Consider the following 21,543-nt stretch of genomic DNA (forward strand, 5'->3'; position numbering starts at 1 on the left):
ATTTGATGAGGTGGAAGGCTAACAAATTCTTTTCCAAGGAATGCGCCACTTGGCAAGAATTTCATCTTCCAAGTATTACAAATAAATTATTTCATATATAAAATTTTAAAATCTATCACATAAATTCATTTTTTTTTTTTTTGAGAAAAAAAAAAGGGGACTCACGTGTGGCAGTCATTGTCCCACGCCCCATGGTACAGTTGGGTAAGCCCATGGGTACCACCAGCTCGAACTGAAGCTCGAAAACTCCGAACCCACACACACCCCAAGCTCTATTGATTTCTGGGACTTCCAGAAATTGCAATTACAGTCCTCGTGAGAACTCGAACCTGGGATGTGGTGAAGCCTCAGCAGTCACCTACCAGTTGTACCACACCCGCTGGTGGTTACATAAATTCATTTTATATTAATATTAGTACACCATCTATAAATAATTAATACTTTGGAATTAATGCATTTATGCATTAACACATGACATGTAATTAATGCATTGACAATAATATAGGAGAAATTATTAGGTCCATCAGGAGGATTGCTGACATGGTTCTCCTTATCAACCCAAGCAGTAGGCAGTGGAATGAAGAGATGTTATATGGGCTGTTTAACACGGAGGAAGCAGAGCTAATCAAGACTATCCCTTTAAGCAGTGAAGCTTCAGAAGATGTCCTGTTCTGACCTCACTCAAGCAATGGTCAATATAGCTGCAAGTCTGGATACAGGTTTTTAAAAATGGAAGATGAGTTGCCTAATGAACCACAGGAGGTTACAAATGATGAGAAGCAGCTGTGGAATGGAATTTGGTCAATGCGTGTTCCTCCCAAGGTGAAAACACTGCTATGGCGAGCTTGCCGTGAAGCCATCCCGACGATGAGTGCTCTATTCCATCGTACCATCTCAACAGATTCGTTGTGTGTCAGATGCCACGCCAATTCAGAAGATTCGAAGCATGCTTTGTGGTCTTGCCCAGATTTAGATTCGGTGTGGTCAGATATGGAGCTGTGGAGTTTTCGGTTTTTAGTTTAGTTCATGACTTTCAAGGAGCTGTTATCGTGGTTAATTAAAAACAACCATCAGCCAAAGCTTTTTGCAGTCACGGTTTGGACAATCTGGAACCAACAGAATCGAGTTCGCCTCAACCAACCAGCGGACTCACTTCATCAGATTCCCAACATTGCAAAGTCCTGGCTAGCTGATTATCATGCGAGGCAAATGGCTACTGCTACTCCAATGCAGCGGACTCACCGTTCCAGACCTCATTGGCGGCCACCACCATCTGAGCTATTCAAGATTGACTTTGATGGTGCCGTTTTCCCACATGATAAAAAATCTGGCATTGGAGTTGTAATACGAGATCACCAAGGTTTAGTGATTGCTTCATGTTCAAAACCGGTACACTAGTTATTATGTAGCAATGATATTGAAGCAAAAGCAGCAGGCTAGGCTCTCTCATTTGCTTTGGATGTGGGAGTGAAACGGGCTGTGTTGGAGGGTGATTCATTGACAGTTATTAAAGGGTTAATGGAGGAAGAAAGTTTGCTCATACCAATGGGTTTGCTCATTGAAGATGCAAAACAGTTATCTCAGCATTTTGAAGAATTACTTTACTCTCATGCAAAGAGGGATTGTAATGTTTTAGCTCATAATCTGGCTAGACATGCCGCTGGCATTCTAGATTTGTTAGTTTGGATGAAGGATGTTCCTTCACATTTTTATGATGTACTACAAGCCGATTTATTAGGCCTAGCTGAATAAAAGCAATTTTCGTTGTTCCTCAAAAAAAAAAACCAATAAAATGATCTTATTTATGCAAATGTGACATCACCTGGTAATTTTTATTTTTTATTTCTTTTGCTAATTAGGAAGTTCACTCACACATTTTCATAAACGGCATTATGTCATTGGTTGAGAGAATCACATCAGCAATCCTCTTGGTAGACTAAATAATTTCTCATAATATAGATACAATTTTTGTATGAGGGGAGGACTAAATGAACTAATAAAGAAAATTATCTTTCAATCTTAAGAAATGTGCAACTTGACAAAATCTTAGACCCATTGATCTCAATGAATTATATATATATATATATATAATTTTTTATTTTATTTTCCTAAGTCCATATTCTACTGATATTTTTGTTTCAATTGTTTCCAAAGAAACCATATATGAGAGAGAATTTCATAATCCAAATAAATTTTTTTCATCTTTTTATTAATAATAAATATTCCAAATAAATCATTTCTTATATAAATTTTATAAAAATGACCTTATAAATTCATTTATATAAATATTATTTAGTATATCATTTATAGATAATTAGTTCATGAAAATAAATGCAGTTAGCTTATTAACACGTGATATATAAATAATGCATTAACATAAATGAAAAAAAAAAAATTGATGAGGTGGAATGCTAACTAAGATTATGTTTAGTAATAGTTTTTATTTTCTATTTTCAAAAACTTATTTTTGGGAATATAAAGAAAAATCAATTTTCTTGTATTTTTGAAATTAAAAACATGTTTGGTTAATAGAAATTTAAAAAATATTTTTTTGAAGAAAAAAAATAGAAAATAATAAAATATATTGTTACTAGGATTTGATCTCTAATACTAACTCATTAAATGAGATAGATTTATTAATTTAAATGCGTGTTTTTATTGATTTTTGAAAGATAGATACTGAAAACAACATTTTGCATGTTTTTAGTTTCTTTTACAAATTGAGTTTTGATAACAATTTTTGTTTTCTGTCCATTTTAGGTCGCCAAACAGGTTTTTTAATCTCAAAAATAGAAAACTGTTTTTGGAAATAGAAAATAAGGGAAAAAATCAGTTACCAAACATACCCTAGTTCTTTTCCAATGAATGCAACACTTGGCAAAAATTTCATCTTCCAAATCAATTTATTTTTTATTTCATAAGTATTTCAAATAAATTATTTCATATATAAAATTTTAAAATCCATCACATAAATTCATTTTATACAAATATAATTAGTACACCATCTACAAATAATTAATACTTTAAAATTAATGCATTTATGCATTAGCACGTGACATGTAATTAATGCAATGACAATAACATAGATGCAAATTTTTGATGAGGGGTGGAGGACTTTTTTTTTTTTTTTTGAGAAATGATGAGGTGGAGGACTTAATGAAGTAATAAAGAGAATTCTCTTTCTTTCTCAGCGCAACTTGACAAAATCTTAGATTCATTGATATCATTGAATTTAACTAGCATTGGCTGCACGTGCTGCCCCAGTAGTGAGAAAATTAATATAGATTTTATGTGTAAAATTGTAAATTTTGGCTCACTCAATTTGATTATATTAAAAAAGAAGTTTAATGTAGCTCACCCAATTTTGGCTCACCCAATAAACCAAAAGCACTGTAGCTCCAGTGCTATCCATCAATAATAGCTTACTTATGATTTGTTGTGAAATTAATGTTAAAATGTTGTGAATTTAACATTTTTTATTTGATATATAAGAAACTAAGATTTCAACAATTGTGAAAATATTGTGATAACAATAAATGTTGTAACCTTTTTTTTAAACATTTATTTTTAGTTGTAGTTGGCTACAGTCTCATATTTTATTATTTTATTTCAACTTGTAAGAAATTGACACATCAATAATTGTGGAAATATTGTAAAATTTGTTGTGTTAGTATAACAATATAAATATCAACTTACATAAATATTTAAAAGAAAAAAAAAAACACAAACCCATTACTGAAAAAAAAAAATGACTAACTAAACCAAAGCACTGTTCTAGCTACAGTTTTGCACAATGCAAAAACACTGGATGTACAGTGCTAAGACACTGGATGTACATTTATTTTTAGTTGTGGTTAGTCACAGTCTCATATTTTATTATTTTATTTCAATTTGTAAGAAATTGACATGTCAATAATTATAAAAATATTGTAAAATTTGTTGTGTCAGTATAATAATATATATATCAGCTTATATAAATATTTAAAAGAAAAAAAAAAACACAAAAAAATTACTAAAAAAAAAAATTAGGCACGGTAGCTACGGTGCCTCTTGGTACTGTAGCTACCGTGCAAAAATACTGTATTAATAAGTGTTACAACATTTTTATAAAACATTTATTTTCAGTTGTGGTTGGTCACAGTTTCATATTTTATTATTTTATTTTGACTTATAAGAAATTAATACCTCAATAATTATAAAAATATTGTGAAATTTGTTGTGTTAGTATAACAATATATATATATATATAAGTACAAACAGAAGACTAAAAAAAATGTAACTACTGTAGCTGCAGTGCCGCTTGGCACTTTAGCTACTGTGCAAAACTTAAACAAAATTGTTAAAAAAAAAAAAAAGGACTCATGAAACCAAAGCACTGTTGCAGCTATAGTGCTGCACAGTGAAATACGTTGGGTGCACAGTGCCATAGCACTGTAGCGGGCATAGCCGCTTTTATATATTTGTAAGAAATTGACACGTCAATAATTGTGAAAATATTATAAAATTTGTTGTGTCAGTATAACAATATATATACTAGCTTACATAAATATTTAAAAAGGAAAAAAAAAATAGATTACTTAAAAAAAATAAATAAATAAGCGCTGTAGCTACATGCTGCTTAATACTGTAGCTATAGTGCAAAAATTTTGCACTGACAAGTGTCACAACATTTGCCCAAAATATTTATTTTTAGTTGTGGTTGGTCACAGTTTTATATTTTATTATTTTATTTTGATTTATAAGAAATTAATACTTCAATAATTGTGAAAATATTGTAAAATTTGTTGGGTCCATATAACAATATATTAAAAAAAATATACAAATGGAAGGCTTAAAAAAATGTAACTACTGTACTTGGCATTGTAGCTACTGTGCAAAACTTAAGCAAAAGGGTTGAAAAAAAGAAAAAGATAAAGATAAGTGCCTCACGAAAAGCACTGTTGCAGCTACGGTGCATGCACGGTAAAATACGTTAGGTGTACAGTATCGAAACATTGTAGCGGCATAGCCGCTTTTTATACATAAGATATATATATATATATATATATATATTTAAAAAAATTTCCTGAGTCCTTATCTAGTTAATTAATCCTAATGATTCTTTTGAATCATTTATGGCTTCCTCTACCATTCAACATTCAACAAAGGCCAAAGAAAAAGAAGGCTTACGAGTGGTTGACTCGAGGCTCTTGACCCGGGTCTCGCCAGCACTTGTTCCTTGTTCCTTCTTCCTTTGTCTTGATCTTGAGACACTATTAGCACGTGCAAATGGTTTTAAAAGAAATCAGCTTTAATAGTGATCTTGGGATATATGTTAATAAATTATTTATAAAAAGTTTTAATACTACTTTTATATGAGAAATATAAAAAGTTGTTCACAAAATTAATTACTTTTTTTCTCATAAAAGTTTTTAAAAATATTTTCTTACTCATGCACTTAGGGATTCATTCATTTTTTGCAAATTCTACTCTACTCTCTTCTATTACTCCTTACTCCCTCTCAATCCAAACTAGTGTTAAGGTAGTAAATTGTAACTATAGTAATATCACTTTAATTTGCAGTCAATTCTTCTTTACTTACTCTCGACAAGCCTTTAATAATTTGTAAAAAATGTTGTGAATTGCAAAACTACATCATTTCAAGTTGAGGTGACATTTAACAAACATCAGCATCATGGACGCACATAAGGTTAACTAACTTAACTTCATATAATGTAAGGAATTTAAATCCAAAGTTCTAAACGCCAGAGGATAAAATAAAAATCATCTCAAATTTTAAGAAGATAAATTATAGTCAAGTCTAACATCATTCCATGAACTTTTGACTCTTGAGAGTTAAAGTAATACTATAAATTTAAACACGAACAGCGAGGGATAGATTTTTATATATATGGACAAANAGAATATTCCATTAATGAGACCTCGATAGGGTGAGAATATTATTTCTTAAAACTTTTGGGGATGAGTGTGAATTACATCAAATGGAAAGCTTGTGGAATTTGCCCCCCAAAAAGATGCTAGTTACAATAACAATATTCATTCTATATATAACTAGTCCTTAACACAAGCTTTGGTACATTGTAAATGTTTGAAGAAAATGGCTACTCCTTCAACTAAAAGAAGCAAGAGCTGGTTTACACACTTCCAATTTAAGGATGGCGAGGACTCGACACCGAAGCTCGAAACGTTCTCTTAATAGTTGCTACATTGATTGCTGCAGTGACCTTTCAAGCTGGGGTTAACCCTCCGGGCGGGGTTTGGCAAGATGATGACCATGGACACAGACCAGGAAGTGCCATTTATGCCTCTAGAAAACAAGCATACTATGTTTTCTTGGTTTTTAACACTGTGGCACTTTCCACATCGGTTATGGTCATTATGTCTCTCACATACAAGTTCCCTTTCCATTTAGAAATATTGATTGCCACAGCTTCAATGCTTGTGACTTATGGATCTGCCATATTTGCTGTCACACCTCATGAATCTTATAGATTTAAGTACGTGCTGACTGCAGCTGCTTTGCCTTTTCTGCTACGAGGTTTGATTCGAATGTTCGACATGTGTAAAAGTAAGATTTACAAATGTTCAGAAAACTTCTAGCATTTGCCAATTCTGTATTATTATGATTAAAATGTCATGGTATAACTGCTCTAAGTACAAATTTGGGGTCAGTCTTTTATTTTATTTTTTATTTTTTTTATGTATCTTTTATTTTAAGCGTGTGTCTTAAAAAATCAGTTTATTTTACTATTCAGCTTATTTTTTGTATTATTTATAGATTCCACTGCACTTTTTGGTACTATTCATAGATCCTACTGTACTATTTCAACTAACTTTTATATTTATTTACAATACTTTAAGCAAAAAGTTTTAAATTTCAACAAAATAAATGAATACCAAATCGACCCTAAATTTTATGAAATTTTCAATTTAAAATTATTTTATCTTTCATCTCTCTAAGTTTTTACTTTTCTAACGAAATAGAGCCCGAAAAAAGTCAAGAACCTTATAATTCATTTGACACATCATATTTTGAGATATTTAGGATTTATAATATCCTTCCATCATTATTATTTTATTTTATTTTTTAAATAGAGCCTTGGAAAGGTAGAAAGGAAGAGATTAGACGGAGAAGAAAGTCAGAATGAAAAAATATTGAAAAAAAGACAAAAGCTTAAGAAAGTGGAACCAGATGATGGACAGGTATGAAAAGGAAAATGCGAGAGTTAGGTATGATAATAAATTTTAAAAAAAAAAAAAGATAAGGGTTAGGTGTCACTATTTTATTAGATGTGGGGGATTGCGACGACTTGGTGTAGATACTAGATAGATAAAATAGAAAAAAGACTTTCTAACCAAAATTTAAGTAAAACTTTGATGAGTTCTTGGTGAATGTTCTAAGTTGTCACTATTAATGATTGGGAACTTATTCATTAACATCCAAGCAAGTTCAAGTTAGAATCCAAGAAGGAAAGGAGAAGAGGCCCTTGATTGAAAATTGTTAAAGAGGTTTCAGCTTGACATTTCCCAAGGTTCGTTCGTATAAATTTTAAATTTATTGGATATTAGGATTTCATCTTTTTATTTATTTATTATTATTTAGATGGAGTTTGAATCTTAATTCAAATCATTAAATTTCCGAAATGTGTAATTCTTATATATATATATTGGACAAAATTGCTAAATGTCATTTTTGGGAAAACTAAGTAGCGTTTTGTCATATTTTTCAAATTAATTAGGGAAATGCCCATCTTTTGAAACTCAATTTTCTCAAAATCGAGTTATTAAAAAAAAAATTTCAAAAGCCCTATAGCGGCGTTTTTAAGGACCTATAGCGACGTTTTCAAGACCTATAGTGACGTTCTGTAACTCGACTTCCATTAAATCAAGTTATGGGCAATTTTTTTTATTTTTTTTTTACCTATGACTCGATTTCATATAAATCGAGTTACAAAACGCTACTATAGGTTCTGAAAACGTCACTATAGACTCCTTAAAAAGGCCGCTACAGGGCCTAACTCGATTTTGAGAAAGTCGATTTTCAAAAGAAGGGCACTTCCCTAATTAATTTGAAAAATAGGGCAAAATGCTGCTTAATTTGCCCAAAAATGGCATTTAGCAATTTTTTCCTATATATATTAAATCGATGACCTTTTCAATTTGTATACTAAAACAAACTATTTTGGTGACTATTTGTGAGTTTGGATTCACATTTGCTTGTGTTTTACTCTTTTTTTTTTTTTTTTTTCACGCGTTTTAGGGAGACCATTGTCACTGTTCATGCACTGTTTTTTTTTTTTTTTTTTTTTTTTTTTTTTTTTTTTTTTTTTTTTTTTTTTTTTTTTTTTTTTTTTTTTTTTTTTCACGCATTTTAGGGAGACCATTGTCACTGTTTACGCACTGTAGCAGCACTGTTTACACACTGTTCATGAGACCTACATCCACTTTATTCAGAAAAAAAAATTAAAAATAGGTCCCACAGCACTATTCATACATTTAAAAATTATTTTACTACAGTGTTTTCAGTTTTCAATTTTTAGTTTTAGCAAAAATAAGTTGTATTCAAACATATACAAAATAAATTTTTTATACAAAATTTACACTTATTTTGTATATGTATGGTTATTTTGTATATATTTGGATATAACTTATTTTGTATCCAAACGGACCCATAAGTTGAGACTATTGTTATATATGTATGGTTAAAATAAATTTACACTTTGATGTAATTCTTTCGTAATTAATGTTATACACACCTTTTGTTCTTAATACATATACTTATTTTGTATTAATTGAATATTATTTATTATTTGATTCATAAATTTATATTCTATTTATAATTCAATAAGCCAGGAAGGAGGATTTGAACATTGAACTTTTCTGTTAGAGACACTAGAAAATATCAGTTGAGCTATAATACTTGTGACATATTTTTTTATAATATTAAAATACAATAACTTTGAAATTTAATATTTTTTAGTTTAGATTTCAATAGATCTCTAATATTTCGATACATAAACTCATTAAGGGTGAACAATGTCATCTACTGGTGATTTTTTTCAAGAATTAAATTCAATAAAAATTTATCAAGTGATGAAACATTGACAAAGTTATATAGGTCTAATTTATGTCCGTGCACCCTTAGTGTAATAGTCATTCTATAAGTATAAGTGTTTATGAGGTGTAGGAGGTCAAAAATTGGGGTCCAAGTTTTTAGGAGGGAGACTCATATGCAAACACTTAGATTGGACCAGAATAAATTCACATAAAATTATGCGGGGGGGAGGGGGGGTTAGGCCTAACATGAATTTATCATTTGTTAGGATTTAGATCCAAGTTGGCTAAACCTTGGTTTAACGAGGTTTGTACTAATTTGCGAATTTTTTAAGTTAGAGAGCGAGTCAAGTTGCGTTTAAAGATTTCAAGTTCATGAAGAGTCGCTTGAGCAATTTCAAGAGACTTCACTCTCCTTACTCGAGTGAACAGAATTTCTCATATGTATCATGATCCTTCTTAAATACAATTACCTAAACTTGAACTTATAATTACCTACAAATACCAATCATTCACACGAATTTCAGAGTTCTTTAGAGTACAGTGTTGAAGCAAAGGACTCTGGTTTTGGAGGGAGTACTATACAACAGTTCCAAAATTTAGGGACCACAATGAAGCTAGTTGAGGCTATTAGCCGTGTCTAGCTGTCTACAAAGATTTTTTGAGTATAGATTTATTGTAGTTGTTTTTTATTTTGTAAAAATTTTCTACGGGGTTGATCACTCCTATAGTGGTTTTTCTTCTTATGCATTCTTCTTGAGTTTTCTACTTCATCTCCCAAAATTTGTGTATTATATTATTATTTTTACTAAGTTGTATTGTGATTGTGCTGGGACATAACAAATTATCACAACAGTTAAGGTGTTAGTCATAAGTCAAAATAAAATAGCAAAATATTTTATTAAGGCCCACCACAATTTAAAATAAAAGTGTTGTAAAAATTTAATAATATTTTATTGTCCATAGAATTTCTCATTTATTAATAGTTAACTATGACCATGTTAACCAAAAAAAAAAAAAAAAAACTATGACCATTAGTAAGAGCATTTCCATATAGTGCTCTATTTTGTGTTTTTTTTGTTAAATATCTCTTTGTATTACACATGGCCGGCTTGTAAACATATGGGCTGCATGTAAGCCATACCCTAAATCTATAGGGTAGCCAAAAGCTACACTTTAGAAGTAGAAATTTACTCCTTCGATTAATGCTTTGTTTGGAACTTTTTCTTTTGTAAATAGATAGTACAAGAGGCATTGTGATTGTGTGTAGAAACGGTAAAATCATTGAGAGATGGATAACGACCTTTCAAAAAAAGAGAGAGAGGGATAACAAAGAGAGATATGTACATGTTCAATATAATGTGGTGAATGACCACTAGAAAAGAAGCAATTTAGATATGATCTTACTCTCATATTTCCTATTCTTGTCTTTATATTTCCTTTAGTTTACAACACATTTTCAGCACGAAGTTCTAGCCAAATTCAAAAAGAGAGTTATCATAGTTTTGCCTCTTGAAGTAAAAGATTATTTCTGTGACACTCTAACTTGATTCATGTGTTACATAATATATATAGCACAAGTTTACGTCTATAAAGTAGACTAAATATTGTATTACTTAATTAATATTTTGCATGTTATAAATACTTATCTATTGTAATTATTAATATTATTTATGTTATAAATATAAATTATGTCATACCTAACAAAACTTGAGTTTGTTACCCTTGACATATCAAGCAAAAATTATCTATCATGGATTCTGGATGTTGACATCTACTTAGAGGCAATGGCCTTTGGAGATACCATTAAAGATGTTGAAAGTTCAATATGAGTATGAAACACCCTTGAACGTTTAGACCCCCAGATACAAAAATACTAATTCAAGCTTTATATCAAACAATTAATGTACGGAATATGATAACAAGCTTATAACAGAATTGATAAAACAATCTAAGCCAAATATAAACACATCCACAGCAGTAAATATAAGGTAAAGATAAAGGAAAGAGAGATGCAAACACACGGACAACACACGATGTGTTATCGAAGAGGAAACCGAAGTCCTCGGCGTAAAACCTCTCCACCGCCCTCCAAGCGGTGATAAAATCTACTAAAGAATATAGTTGGGATACATGAACAGCAGAAGACCCTCCAAGCCTAATCTACCCAAATACCTAAGCCCTCCAAGCTTCTTGCTCTAACGAGGTTACGCCGAACCTATTTCTTCTTTAGCTTGCCGGATTCCGCTACTTGATCATAGCATCAACCAATGTATATTGGTTCCTTCTCAAACTGCTTCCCTAAGTACCAAATGTACCTTCTCACAGACGTGGGTGTGGTGAGATAAGGGTTTGGTAAATAACCTCTCAAGGGTATGACAATGGAGAGGAAGAGAGTAGAGGAATTTGTAGAGTCTCTTTAGATGAAGATTGGGGATGAGGCAATCTTGTTTTTCTCTAGGGTTTTCTCTCACAAAATTCTCTCTAGAAGCTCTCTCAATATGATGGGTATAAGGGTGTATATATAGTAGGGTGAGAAGGGAATGTAAAACGTCAGTTTTTGCCAAACAGGGCAAGTTGGCGACTTGGTCTCGCGGCTTGTCCAAGTCGCGAGTTCAAGTCGCGACGTAACGGCCTGGCCAGTCTGGAACTTTTGTCCTGTAGCGTGACAGCTGGCGTGACCCTTCAGCTTCCCAGTGTGCCTCTCACGTGCTAGCTTTTGGCGGCTTGCCAGTCGCGATCCACCCGCGAGCCCTAGTCTCGAACCTCTGTTTTTCTTGCACACTCTTGAGCTTTTCTTCACATCTTCTCACACACTACCCTTATAATTTTCCCACCTAAATACAGGGTTACTAAGTGCTAAATTACAAGCAAATTGGTCACGGAATAAAGCTAATTAAATGGTTGATTAAATTCAACCTTACAATCTCCCCCTTTGGCTATTCCATGACAAAACCCTACAACAGATTCTAGACTTAAACGTGAGTTGGGAACAGTTGGAAAACTCACTCACACCTAACTCTAGATTCTGTAAAGCTCTTGAACATATGAATAAGTAACTCCTGAAACACAATAACATAGCAATATCATTGTATGCAGTAAACTTAATATGCATATGGAGCAAAATAAGCATGATCAAGTAAAAATGAACATAAGCATAAAAGTAATAATTCATGGCAAGATCAACACCAGTAGTCACTTAAGCAAAAGTGATTACTATGTTCATTCACATAAGGAATGAACATCCGGACATGCAAAAATGATAAACTCAATTGAAGAGTATCATTTGCAAGTCCAATACTCAACCAATGCATACAAACATATATGCATCTAGGAACAATCCTACATGGGCACAAGAGTGTTGTACTTAAGATAATGCAAGGCATTAACAAGTATCAAAGCACAAAGCACAAAGGCTGCATATGCAAAGTTTTGCAAATACATGGCATAAACCATAAAAGCCTACAAACAATGCATAAGAACAAAAAACAACCCTCAAAACTTACAAAAGCAACAATGGGTACAAAACTACAAAAAGTGCTTAAGCTGAATAACATCATACTATATAAGTAAACACCAAAGATTCACAAGTTGAGAGTTTTAAAACAGACTAAAACCAGTGTATCAAACTTAAAAAAAATATTTAAACTCCCCCTCAAAACGAGCACTCCCCCTCAAGAGCTGCCCAAAAAATTCTCCCCCTTTTTGATCGGAATGGTCAAAGGGTCACTGTTTCAGCTTTGTGAAAATGCCATCAACTTGAGCTGCTAACACATCAATTTGGTCCTGCATGACAACCAATCTCTCCGACTACTCTTTTTGGCCATCTCTGAGGGTCTTTTCCATTTTCGTAAGACGTTTGTGAAGGTTATCAAAGAGCATTTGCAACTTGTCACGCTGAGGGGCAGACTGTGGTTGTGTAGTGCATGGTTGCTCAGAAGTAGAGGAAGTAGGAGAAAATAGATGTGCACTCTTTGGAGCTTTGGATGAATGACTCTTGCTGGCCTGTAGAGTGAACATAGAGATTGGTCGAGGACGAGCAATCATGTTCCCAATTGAGGGAGGAGTAACACCTTCACGTAGAACGAAGTTCATAATAAGACTACAGAATGGAAGGCACCCTCGTGCTACTGTTCTGGTTGCCTGTGATGAGATCACATAGAAATTGAGCCCTTCCAAGATTTATTTACACCGTGTTGGTCAACGGATAGAGGTTTGAAAACATAATCAGCTCCAATGTTGTCAACTCAAGTGAAAACTTGGTAGTACTAATTAATGTGCCTGTGCTGGAAATGTCATGGTCAGGACCAAGAATTTGGAGAATGTCCTGAATCACTGGAGTACGATCATCATACGGAGTAAGGTCGGCATCTGCAGGTCGTGTGATTTTGAGAAGTTCAGCTATGGTGTCTGGATTAATGATGAACTCCATTCCTCTTACTAGACAATGTAGTTCACTCTCAAGATCAACTGTGTTGGCGAAACATTCCTTCACTAGTTCAATCATCGGATCAACAAAATTTCCGAATAATGCTGCCCAATCTTTTGTCTCGAAGATCCGAGGGACAAAAGTTGTGTCCAAAGTGTCAAATCTGACCTCCCGTTCCACTATAGGAGTTCCCCGGTCAAAAATGTTGAAGTAGGCATCTTGGTGCTGAGGAGTTCTGAATAACTCAATATTGAGTTCAGTAGATGGCTGTGAGGAAGACCGTGTCCTTTTTGCAACAAGCACTGTTTCTTCTTCTAACATCACCTCTTTTTCTTTCGAGGATTGTCGAGACATCTGTAAGATAGCAAACACACAGAAAAATACCAAATGCAATACCACAGGGAATCTACAGCAACTTGATTAGATTCAGTTAAGAATGCGAGAAAATTTCACTTTAATCACAAACACAAGAATCAGATCAACAACAAGATAACAGATGGCTAAAATGAAACACACTCCACACATAAGCACAAAAACTATAAAGACCACAGAACCATAGACAAATGACCCACGGCCACATACAGAGAGCACCACATAGATCTCAAACCCATATGTTTAAAGAGAAAGAGAAACTCTATCAAACGAACAATGCTCAGACTAGAGATAAACATGTTGAAGTACAAACAAGATATAAAATAAACTTAGCAACAAAAGAAAATAACCTCAAACAAACAAAATCACCATTTTAGGCAAACCCATATTTGAACACAATATATTGTAGAGCACATGTGCAATGTTCAACACAAGAAGGTAATGGTTAACATAGTAAGAATGAAATGAGGGAAAGAAAACCCATACCTTATTCTTGGAGATTTATGCAGAAATGATGCAGAGATGAAAGATTTTTTAGTGAGAAACAAACTGTTTGAGAGAGAGAGTGAAGAAGATAATGAACAGTCACTAAAAATCAAGGGAAAACTGAAAAGCAATTTTAAAAACTGTCTTCAAAAACGCAAAACACGCGTTTTTCGCGACTTAACAAAGTCGCCAATAAGTCGCCAGGGCAAGCCACAAAACACTGTGAAGGTAAGATTCTAGAAAAATCTTCTAAGTGTTTTTCACGACTGGAAGGTTTAGCTGCGAAGGAGTCGCGAGCTGAGCCGCGAAAATTTCTGAGTAACCCTCGCAATTGGACTTTCCACCCGCGAACAAGCTACCAAAATGAGCCACGAATAGAGCAAAACTCAAATTTTTAAAAATTTTTCTAAGTCTTTTTTGCGACTAGAATACTGACTCGCCAGTAAGCCGCGAAAAATCTCTGATAGAGCTCGTGACTGGGGCTTGCGACTGTCCCAACTCGCGACTTAGTCACCAAAACAGGGCAACACTATTTTTTTAAAAAAAATTTGCATTTTTTGTAAAAGCAAAGTACTTTTCAAAAACAAAACAAAACACTCAAAAATCTTTTTGTGTTTGACCAACAAAGATTGAGCATGTGAAAACACATTTAATCAAGTACAATCACACAAATGAATATGGCATTCATTGAACATCGACTTGTGTATTGTGTGTGAATATCAAAAATGAGATTGTCCTTAATCCAATGTGAAGCTTCAATAATCAATTCAATCAAGGCATACACAACTAGTACTAGATAATGTGACCTATCTCAATTATAGAAGCATGCATTTATGACCTCCCACAAGAACTTGATAACAATTTTTTGAAGCTTTTCATTTGGCTCCATATTCAACATATCATTTTCCATTTTTGAGCAAAGAAACTCTCATTGTGAGATAGATGCCTGAAATTTTTGATATTTCAATTACTGAGTTAGCTTTTGTCTTTATGAGCATCATACAATTTATTTTGGTCGCTTTCTCTTTTTCCTAGTCAAATACTAGTATGTGCGACAGGCTTTTGCGGCTCTATATCTCTTTTCATTTGGAGATTTACATTTAGAGAGCTCTTTAAAAGCATAAAAATAAAAAGTGGGCAGATATATAGGCATGAGTCTATGCATGTCTCAGGATCAACAAAACCATTCACTAATCATTCATAACAAGGTTGAAGATCTATTTACAACAATCACATAGATTTCAGAATTTCTTCCACAATGATATGAGTGCATGAGAGATAAGCTAAGCTTGTTAAATGCATAAAGTCATTAGTACAAAGGTACAAGGCTAAACACGCTTTGAGACAAAACTCAACAAAGTGATCAAACTTTTTGGATTTTCAACTTTTTATGTGTTTTTGGATTTTTGACATAAAAGCAGTAGAAGAATGATCAAAAACAAGAAAAATGAAAAAGCATTTTAAACACAAACAAACCACAAATTAAACAGATACTTAAAAACACGACGCAAATAACTAATCATATCCACAAAGCATAGGAAGAATTGATGCATGGACATGTTATAATGCTTATGCATGAGTACCCTTTGTCACCCACACGTCACGTGCGTTTGGGGTGATATCCTTGACGGATCGGGTACGAGAGTTAGGACTTTCAAACCTCCTGTTGAAGCTCTCCAAGCAAGTGGTGAAGGCGCCAATCATTTTCATCACGTCCGGCATTCCGGAATCACAGTTTTGGCTCCTTGATTGCTCACCACCCCAAGACCTCAAGTCATTTCTTCTTCCTCGGGACCGAGGTACACTCGCATTGTTGTCTGCTCTTAGCTTTTGACAGTTTGGTCTAGTGTGTCCTCGTAATCCGCAATAGTGACAAATATAGTTTATTCTAGGACCTGTTGCTGTCTTAGGAGAGATCTTCCTCTAGCTCCAAATCTGACTTCAGATTGATTTCGGGACTTGTTAAACATCCGTTGATTAGCCACATTCTTTTTCTTCTTAGCCTCAACTATCTCTGGAGTAGACTTATCAACAGCCGTCTCTTTGTTTTTCACAAACTTTACTTCCTTAGTGACTTTGGCTGATGAGCTGCTCCCTCCGGTATATCCCAACCCGGACTTGTCTGAGGCATGTCTTTGAGATGAAATAACATCATCTAGCTTCCTGGAGGAGACCCTATCTACCTTGGCATGAGCTTGTACTACCTTTTACTCGAGAAACCTCACCTTCGTGTAAGCTTCTGATAGCTCACCATTAAGTGCTTCAATCTCACACTTTGCCTCCTTATATCTAACCAACAGGCTTTTGAAATCTTCCTCAACTCTCTTCATTTTCTTCACGGCTGTCTTTGCCACCTTTGTATACTCTCCTAATTTCTCAAGAAGTATTGCGTAATTCTTTTGAAGGCTGGATGCGGCTTCTTCTTCTTCACCTTCTGATTCTTCAACAATCCCAATGGACTCCTCATCAGAACATTCACCCAGCTCATTCACAAGAGTACTCAAATCATCTGAAGATCCCACATGTGCAATGGTCATGAATGCTGAGTAATTTCCTTCTCCGTCACAGCTTTCTTCAGAGTCAAATTTTGATGAGAAGTAGTGGCATAAACCTTTCCTTTTGACTTCAAATAATTTGGACATTCCTTTTTGAAGTGTCCATGTCCGTTGCACTGGAAGCACATAATGTCCGAAGGAGATTGAGACTCCTTCCCTTCTTTCCTCGTAAACTCTTTCTTATCACCTCTTGAAGATGAGAATTTCCCTCTATTAAATGGTTTCCCACTGCCCTTCATCTTTAGAAATTTTCGGAAGTTCTTTACAAGATATGCCACTTCCTTTTCCACTCCATCTTCTTCGGAGGGATCATCCATTCTTTCGGTGATGGTTTTGAGAGCAAATGATTTACTCGTCTTGTGTGAAGGCAGTCCCAGTTCATATGTTTGGAGAGACCCAATCAGTTCTTGAATTTTGATCTCATCCAAGTCTTTACTCTCTTCTATGACTGTGACTTTTGCTCTAAAACTTTCAGGCAAGGACCCTCAAAATTTTTCTCACCACCTTGGTATCTTCAATCTTCTCACCAAGATTGAGTTTAGCAATGACAATTTTGTTGAGCTTCCCATAGAATGAATCAAACGATTCATCTTCACCCATCTTGAGCTCTTCAAATTTGGTGGTAAGCATTTGAAGCTTTGTGTCCTTCACCTTCTTAGTCCCCTCATAAATTGTCTCCAAAATTTCCCAAGCTTCCTTGGCCACAGTCATGTGAGATATCCTGTGGAATTTATCAGGAGACATAGCACAGAAAATAGCATTTAACGCTTTACTATTAGCATTGGCTGCTGCAAGAGCTGCCTTATCCCAATTGGCCTTAGGAGCCTCTGGTTTAGTCCAACTTATCTCAACCGCATCCCAAACGGTATCTTCTATAGAGCATAAAAATGCTCTCATTCGGACTTTCCAAAACGCATAATTATTACCATCAAAAAATGGTGGAACAGTGAGAGATTGAGGCCTATCCATCTCAACAAGGGGTCAAGGATCACACTCAGGTATTAAAATCACACAAATGTACCCGCTCTGATACCAATTGAAAGTTCAATATGGGTATGAAACACTCTTGAACGTTTAGACCCCCAGATACAAAAATACTAATTCAAGCTTTATATCAAACAATTAATGTGCGGAATATGATAACAAGCTTATAACAGAATTGATAAAACAATCTAAGCCAAATATAAACACATCCACAGCAGTAAATATAAGGTAAAGATAAAGGAAAGAGAGATGCAAACACACGGACAACACACGATGTGTTATCGAAGAGGAAACCGAAGTCCTCGGCGTAAAACCTCTCCGCCGCCCTCCAAGCGGTGATAAAATCCACTAAAGAATATAGTTGGGATACATAAACAGCAGAAGACCCTCCAAGCCTAATCTACCCAAGTACCTAAGCCCTCCAAGCTTCTTGCTCCAACGAGGTTACGCCGAACCTATTTCTTCTTTAGCTTGCCGGATTCCGCTACTTGACCATAGCATCAACCAATGTATATTGGTTCCTTCCCAAACTGCTTCCCTAAGCACCAAATGGACCTTCTCACAGACGTGGGTGTGGTGAGATAAGGGTTTGGTAAATAACCTCTCAAGGGTATGACAATGGAGAGGAAGAGAGTAGAGGAATTTGTAGAGTCTCTTTAGATGAAGATTGGGGATGAGGCAATCTTGTTTTTCTCTAGGGTTTTCTCTCACAAAATTCTCTCTGGAAGCTCTCTCAATATGATGGGTATAAGGGTGTATATATAGTAGGGTGAGAAGGGAATGCAAAACGTCAGTTTTTGCCAAACAGGGCAAGTTGGCGACTTGGTCTCGCGGCTTGTCCAAGTCGCGAGTTCAAGTCGCGACGTAACGGCCTGGCCAGTCTGGAACTTTTGTCCTGTAGCGTGACAGCTGGCGCGACCCTTCAGCTTCCTAGTGTGCCTCTCACGTGCCAGCTTTTGGCGGCTTGCCAGTCGCGATCCACCCGCGAGCCCTAGCCGCGAACCTCTGTTTTTCTTGCACACTCTTGAGCTTTTCTTCACATCTTCTCACACACTACCCTTACAATTTTCCCACCTAAATACAGGGTTCTAAGTGCTAAATTACAAGCAAATTGGTCACGGAATAAAGCCAATTAAATGGTTGATTAAATTCAACCTTACAGATGTCAATAAAGCATCCTCACATAATGCAACAGCAACGTCAACGTGAGGAATTAAAAATGAGGCCTCACATAAAAAGAATGATAAGAATTTGCTAGAATTTGTATATGAATTGTGGAAGAGTAATAATGGTGAATGAGAATAGTAGTTGTTGAGGTCACTTCAAGGGGACCTAGGCCTCCACACACACACACACACACACACACACGCACACACAGAGTTGCACTAAGCAATTGGTTTATTCTTTATTAATATCTAATGTTGAATTACAATCATGTATTTATAGGAGACTAGCTCTAATGCCATTGGCCCACGTGGCGTAAGATAATTGGTTAGTTGATTCAACATGTGTTTTATGACTTAAGTCATATGTTAAATGAGTTACATGTGTTTAATTCTTAACTAACTCATCATGATCTCAACTAACTAACTAAAGGAAATACAACAACTATTAGGAGATTACAAGGCGTGTTGTATAATTTGGCCAGTTCCTAACAAAGATCCCTTAGTCCTATGGAAAAAACTAAAGGAGAGATACGAGTACCATAAGAGTATAATCCTCCCAAAAGCTCATTATGACTAGATGCACCTAAGGTTGCAAGATTTCAAAAGTGTGAGTGAGTATAATTCAACACTATTTAAAATTACCTCACAATTGAGATTATGTGGCGAAAAAATCATTGAGGAAGACATGTTAGAAAAAAAAAAATTTACTAAATTTCATGCTTCAAATATGCTCTTGCAACAACAATATCTTGAGCGTAAGTTCCAAAAATATTCAGAACTTATATCATGTCTTCTAGTGGTCGAAGAAAATAATGAGCTTCTACTAAGAAATCACCCATCCCAATAAACCGGCTCCACACCATTGCTTGAAGTGGACGGAATGTCTTTTGAATGAAATGGAGAAAATAAAAATCGAGGGTGTGGACATGGTGGTAAGAACAACCAAAACAGGGGGAGATGTACTCATAATCCTTTAAAGGGCATAACACACCTTAATGTTAGGGTCGTGTTTTGGTATTGTCAACCATGCCAAATTATGTCTTTTATTGAGTTTTGATGTGTCTTAAAGTTGTAATTGAAGACCAAGTTAAAGACATAAAATTTTCTCAAGAAAAACACATTTTCGACATGTACCTTGATAACAACTCAATACCTCTCGATAGAAACTAAAAACTTACTGTCTCCTTGATAGAAACTCGATAGTAGCTCGATAGATCGAGCTTCACGAATGAGCAAAATCAACAACGCGAAAAAGCCCACAACTTCTTCGTTTGAAACCCGAATTGAGATCCGTTTAAATTGGTATTTAAAGGACATCATAAGACATCTATTAGAAGGTTTTTATAGAAAGAAATGCATTGTTTATGTGGCTAGGGTTTTGTAACCAAGTTTTCTTTATTTCACCAAACTAAAGACTTTCAAAGTAAATCTGAAAATTCCATTGGTGAAGAAGCTGAAGTCGTAGCAACTACCACAGACTTGCTACTGTGAGAAAAACCTTTAAGAGATTCTTGAAGTCAGTTGGAGGTTCCAATTGTGATTGTGGTTGGAGCATTCGTATATTGAAGAGTTCAAAGGTTTTGAAGCGATAGAAAGTTGTATGTTCATCTACTAGGATTGTAGAGTTTAGGTACAAAGGTTTAGTATTAGATCTGAACCTTCTCTTTATTATAGTGGATTGCTTTTTGGGAAGGTTTCCCCCCAAGTTATTTACTGTGAAACTAGTTTGTTTCATTGGTTTTCTTGAGTCATCATATCTTGTCTTGTTTACTATTCCACTGTGCATGATTTTGACATGATATTGATATTTGTTTGTTTAAACAAAGATTATTCATAATATACCTAATTAATAACTTAGGTTTAAAACTTGTTAATTCTATCAACCGAGGTCTAAATTTTCCAGCACTTATAACAAAAGGTTGAATCAAAATGAGAAAAAAAGTAACAAGAAAATGCAGAGATTTGCATTATAAATCTCAAAAGGGCCATGAAAGCAAATGTTATAGGTGTGGCATAAAAGGGCATTGATCACGTCTATGTCATTCGCCTAAGCATTTGCAAACTTGTATCAAGCCTCCTTGAAAGAAAAAGGAAAAGGAGTTGAAGTGAACATTGCCGAAGTCGGTGATCCAAAAGATTACCTTAATACCTCAAATGGAGTAAATGTTACTCATCTTGAAGCTTCTAACTTCTTTGGGGATATAATTAAAGAGGTTGAGAATTTGATTGGTGATCAAAAGATCATACATATTAAATATTTCCTCTCATTGTATCATTACATTATGCTATGTAAACTATGTTTATATTTAAATTAGTAAAGTTCAATCTAAATTTCACATATAAGATCTTACTAATTAAACAGTCTAAAAAGACCCTATGATTCAGGATATTGCATGAATTATTCTGACACACCTATAAATCTATTCATTGTTCATGCGGATGGCTGATACCCTTTGCACTAAGGGAGCAAAAATCTGAAAGCAATACACTAAGAGAT

General features: G+C 34.4%; 1 protein-coding gene across 1 annotated transcript; it reads left to right on the forward strand.

The window, feature by feature from the left end:
- Positions 1 to 540: 540 nt before the first annotated feature.
- LOC136066554 (uncharacterized) lies at positions 541 to 1,023 on the forward strand. The gene is made up of 2 exons (XM_065771027.1): positions 541 to 668; positions 720 to 1,023. Exons 1-2 carry the CDS (start codon positions 541 to 543, stop codon positions 1,021 to 1,023), a joined length of 432 nt encoding a protein of 143 aa, XP_065627099.1.
- Positions 1,024 to 21,543: the final 20,520 nt, after the last annotated feature.

This window comes from Quercus suber, unplaced genomic scaffold, assembly GCF_002906115.3.
Source record: "Quercus suber isolate HL8 unplaced genomic scaffold, Cork oak 2.0 scaffold_38, whole genome shotgun sequence".
NCBI lineage: Eukaryota > Viridiplantae > Streptophyta > Magnoliopsida > Fagales > Fagaceae > Quercus > Quercus suber.